Source organism: Sorex fumeus, unplaced genomic scaffold (genome assembly GCF_029834395.1).
Source record: "Sorex fumeus unplaced genomic scaffold, SorFum_2.1 ptg000028l, whole genome shotgun sequence".
In the NCBI taxonomy this organism is placed as follows: Eukaryota; Metazoa; Chordata; class Mammalia; order Eulipotyphla; family Soricidae; genus Sorex; species Sorex fumeus.
Window position 1 is genome coordinate 1857690 of NW_026606085.1, and position 5383 is coordinate 1863072.

Here is a 5383-nt window from a genome sequence, read left to right on the forward strand (position 1 = left end):
TCTCCATTTGTCCCTGTCACGTGCTAGTGTAGCCCAATGGCATCTGTTCGCTCCGGGAACATGAAGTGCCTCAAACTGATCGTTCATGATCTTGAGGAAGAAGTCTGACCATCTGGTAGGTGGGCGGCCACGCGGTCTTTTGACATCCCATGGAATCCAGTCGGTAACAGCTCTAGTCCAGCGGTCATCTTTAAATCTCATTACGTGACCAGCCCATCTGATTTTCGACACCTTGGCAAATGAGACAGCGTCCCTGATTCCTGATCGTCGACGGATATCAGAACTCTGGATTCTTTCTCTCATTTGATTCTTTCTCTCTTTCTCTCTCACCTCTCAAAGAGTTAAAATTTGAGTTAAAATTCCCTGATAGTCTGATCCATGCCCTGTCTTCCCTGAAGAGGTTTCAGCATGAAGTGAGGAGTGGCCTTGAGCATGAAAGCTGTTGAATTCTAGAGGTTTTCGGCTGCTTGGACTGGCTCCGTTGGGACCTCACCCACCCCACTCTGGGTTGTCCCAAATGAAACAGCTGTTGCCAGGAGTAATTCTTGAGTGCAAAGCTAGGAGTTACCACCAAGCATCACTGACTGTGGCCCTAAAACAAAAATACAAAAATAAAACTCAAACAGGAATTTTCGAATTAACTATGTATTTTATAAACAGTTATCAAATGCAACCATATCATAATTTCGTTTTTTTTTATGTAGGAGAATTTCTATTTATTCAGCCATTCATTAAATGGTAAAGGTAAAGGCCCTCCCGTTGATCGTCGATTTGCTCGAGCGGGCCCAGTAACATCTCCATTGGAGACTTTGTTGTTACTGTGTTTGGCATATCAAATTCATCACGGGTATCTTGCCAGGCTCTGCCGTGCGGGCGACATACTCTCGGTAGCTTGCCGGGCTCTCCGAGAGGGGGGGAGGAATCGAACTCGGGTCGGCCATGTTGGCCACTTGTAAGGCAAACGCCCTACCCGCTGTGCTATCGCTCCAGCCCAGCCATTAGGCTGATTGAATTGGGCATGAACTTCACCTTACTTTTCTTTTTCTTTTATAAATGTATTTATTGAATCACCGTGAGAGCAGTTACAAAGCTTCGGGTTTAAGTCTCGGTCATAAAATGATGAAACACCCGTCCCTTCACTAGTGCCCATTTTCCACCACCCAAAACCCCAGTATACACCCCATCCCACACCCTCCCCCTACCTGTGTGGCAGATGATTTCCACATAACTCTCTCTCTCTACTTTGATCACATTCAATATTTGTACACCAGACCCACCATTATTATTTGGGATTTTACCCCAACACTCAGATCTGCCGAAAAGGCAACATTAGACAATTTGTTTTCTATTGCTGATTATGAAAAACATATGAGATCACACAGCCACAGTAGTGGCTATGTGATTTTGGAATTCCAAAATTTTAACAATTAAATCTGGAGGGATTTCTTCCAAAACCAGCTGGGTTCTGAGATTTTTTTCCTGAATCTCTGGGATCATGGACATTAAGCAGCTCGGTCAGGAGCCAGAGAGGCTACTTGTGGGCAGCAACCTGGGGTCTCGTTGGGGAAGGGATAAAGGGCCCATTCCACCCCTATCCTGTGAGGCCCCACGTCTTGTCACTGCGGGCCCAAACCTGACGGTACAATGGCCTCTGGAAGATGGTGGCCACTGAGATGCCATGGGGGAGCAAGGAGAGGGACAGCACCCTTTTACACCTGGGATGGCCTGGCACTGGTAACCTACTGCGGGACTGGACACATCTCTGCCAACAGTTGCTGGGTTCTGAGATTTGTCTCTGAGTCTCTGGGATCATGGCTGTTAAGCAGTTCTATTAGGAACCAGAGAGTCCTTGCCTCCAATTATATAACTGAGCTAGAGGTGATTTGTGGGTGTGTCTTCCACATACCTAACTTTTGGCTGTTTACTTTCTTGTTAAACTTGGCTCCAGGTTGTTGAGGTCTGGCCAAAGGCACAGCAGCAATTTTGGGGTATCTGGAAGTCTGAAGGTGCCATCAGGCTGCTTATAAACTCGCCTCACAGGTACAGATTGACCTGCTGGTGGCACCATACCCCACTAAATCATAATTTCTTTATGGAAAGTAATGAGTACTGGGAAGGGAAGTTTTTTTGGTTTTATAGAGACACAGATATGAAACACAGTTAGGTACGATTATGATTATAAACATTGTAAATGGTGGTTATATTAAAAATATTTTTGAAACAAATAATGAAAACTATTTTCATTAGCAACTTGAAATTAAAATAATTGTGATAATTTTAACTTGTCTAATACAGATTATTAAAATAAGTGAGGAGCCTTCTATGACCTGTTTCAATGTGCTTCATTGCCAACTGCTCAATCCACAAGACAGGGTGTGTGAATTCAACGCCCCAATGGGACAAGGAGGTCCAAGGTAAGAAAGTTTCCCCTCGTAACAGGCTGGGTCATCTAATGCAAATCCCTCTCAGACTCTGGGGTCAAATGCTCTCTAGGTTGAGGATCACACAGCTGTCTCCTCACTCAGGGCTGAGTCTCTAGGGAAGGCATAGCTGTGGTCAAGAAGAAGATGATTCTGTGAGGTCTTCTCTTCTGCCTGGTGACACTCCCCCTGGGTGAGTGTCCCAGAATTGACAGGGTCTAGGGGAGGGAGTTACTGCAGGGACTGACAGTGACTGATTCCCCTTGTCCCCAGGTGCTGTGTCTGCTCTGACCCTTCAGGAATCGGGCCCAGACCTGGTGACCCTCTCCCAGACCCTCTCCCTTACCTTCTCAGTCTCCGGATCCTCCATCTCCTCCTGTTACTGCTGGAACTGGATCCACCAGCCCCCAGGGAAGGACCTGCTCTTGTTGGGGAGTATATGTAGGAATGGAGTCACCAACTATAGCCCTTCCCTCAAGAGCCGCATCTCCATCACCAGAGACACGAACAAGAACCAGTTCTCCCTGCAGCTGAGCTCTGTGACCCCTCAGGACACAGCCGTGCTTCACTATGCGAGAGGCACAGTGAGTGGAAGTCAGAGTGAGCCCAGACACAAACCTCCCTGCTGGGAGAGTGTGGACTGCAAGAGGCCATGCTCAGCAGCGGGCACTATGGCTCCTACCTAGAGGAGACATCTCAGAGGAGCAGGAGCTGATGGGTGACTGGTTTTCTGCCTCTCCAAGGAAGGTTTTTAGGTTCCTGTCTCTACACCTTTCACTGATGTCTCCAAATTTGACAAGGCACTTTTACTTGACATGACTATATCAAAGAAAGCTTGTAACTTAGGAATCACTAGATAAACATGTTTGTTAAGTCACGATCACGATCATCCTGTTGTACATCGATTGCCTCGAGCAGGCACCAGTACCGTCTCCGTCTTCCTAGCCCTGAGGTTTTAAAAGAGCCATATTCAATGCTCTTTCAGGGCTAGGAGAATGAAACCTATCATTGTTACTGGTATTTGGCATATTGAGTACGACACGGGAAGTTGTCAGACTCTGCCATGCGGGCAGGATACTTTCGGCAGCCTGCCGGGTTCTCCAAAGTAAAAACGAGATAATAGGATGTTGAGTGGCCACATTTGCTTCTGGGAGCTGGGTTTTATAGTCTCTGGGTCTTAGCCATTGATGGGACCACCTGGCGCTGGCAGCAGCTGGTGGGTGTAATGCCTACCTACTGGAAGATGGGGGATCTGGGTGGAGAAGGCCCAGTCCTGATCTGAGCAGGCTTGGAGATCTCAGCCCCCAGACCCGCATGCCTGGGTTCCTCTGCCGGTTCCTTCATGCATGAGGCTTGTCCGGACATGTGGACAGTGGTCCAAGCATGGCTGTGGCTGGTTCTAGAGGTCTTCAGCTGCCGTGGCTCTGCTTGGGGCGGGGAGGCAAACTCAACCTGCCCCCATCCAAGGGGCCCCAGTGAGGACAGCCAGGCACGGAGGCAGGAGATTCTGTTTGTTAAGTATTTTTTTAATTCCTTGCTTTTTTGCTTTCCTGGATGGGTTCTCTCTATATCACATGTGCTTACATGTTTATCCTTTCAATGAGCCATAAGTCAGTCACCTGGGATCCAGAGGACAACAGATGGATTAAGACATGATGTCCCCAGGGTGCTCGGGGCACCTGTTCTTTATGCTGAGAAATGAGACTTATGATGGTTAGAGCACCGGGCCATATTCGCCATATTCATCCACATACTTCTCTTCATCACTTCAGCACTGTGTACCCACCACAGGATTTCTCTGCAGCCTCCTTTTGTCTGAAATATTTTCCACCAGAAATCACAAAAGAGGTTCTTCCTGTGGATAGAGTTCACATCACAACAGATGATGATCCCATGGTCCATCCCACAGATAGGTCAGGTGAGTGATGCCCAGTCATGTGATATGCATGGCAATAGTATCCCATGCATGCACAGGGTGTGAGAGAGACGTTCCATTAGAGTGTGGACCCAGTTATCAGTCTTCAATGATGATGAATTTTCCCACTGACACTCTCTTCTGCACACAAGCGACCCACAGGGACATCCTTGCACAGGGAGCAGTTTCTCCCTGAGTGACCTGAGTAAGAGCATCAAACCCAGTTAGGTCACAACCCATCACAAGTAACAGTCCTTGTCCTTAATTTCAGACGAACGCGGTTTATCCTTGATAAGGGGCCCCTGGAGCTCCTCAGTCCTGGACCTGAGATTTCATATCAGAAAAGGGTCCCCAGATTCCCCGGGGAGCAGGATCTGAACTCACTGTTCCTGGGTGGGGACCAGGCATTGCCCGTGCCAATGTTGATGGAGCGTTTCAGCTTCCTACTGTGGTGCTAGCAGACCCCAGACACATGCTGGGAATAGCAGCATCTCAATTCCTACATGCTTATGTGTGAATGTGTGTGCATGCAGGGAAAGGAAGAGTCACCATAAAAGTGCATAGTTACCTTCATTAACTTCGCAGGTTTGAAGAAAGACCAGCATTAAACAGAAAATAAAAGTACTAGGTAGCAAGCTAAAATATCCACCATTTGATGTGAATGCATAACTAACGGGACTCCACGCCAGCCTGTTTTCACTCTGTGTACCCCGGAGAGGGCCAGCGAGGGCCTCCTCGCCCCAGGGGACTCAGCCCTGGCAGTTGACCTCAACTACTAATCACTGCCACTCTTCAGGTCGCATTCCGACTGCTTTTATAATATACTTCCTACCCATTTTCCATAATTACCACACCATGTTTGATGGGGTTTAGACAGTATGCAACTAATCATAGAGAAATATATATATATGTATATATATATATATATATATATATATATATATATATCCCCCCGCCCATCCGGGCAAAGCCTGGCAAGCTCCCCGTGGCGTATTCGATATGCCAAAACCAGTAACTATAACAGATCTCATTCCCCTGACCCCGAAAG

The 5383-nt window shown here is 47.5% G+C and overlaps 1 gene segment (V, D, J or C); it reads left to right on the forward strand.

The window, feature by feature from the left end:
• Positions 1 to 2335: 2335 nt before the first annotated feature.
• Positions 2336 to 5114, forward strand: LOC130024141 (immunoglobulin heavy variable 4-38-2-like). The segment is given in 3 exon segments: positions 2336 to 2414; positions 2775 to 3004; positions 5052 to 5114. Coding segments are annotated over 3 exon segments (372 nt in total).
• The last annotated feature ends 269 nt before the right edge of the window (positions 5115 to 5383 follow it).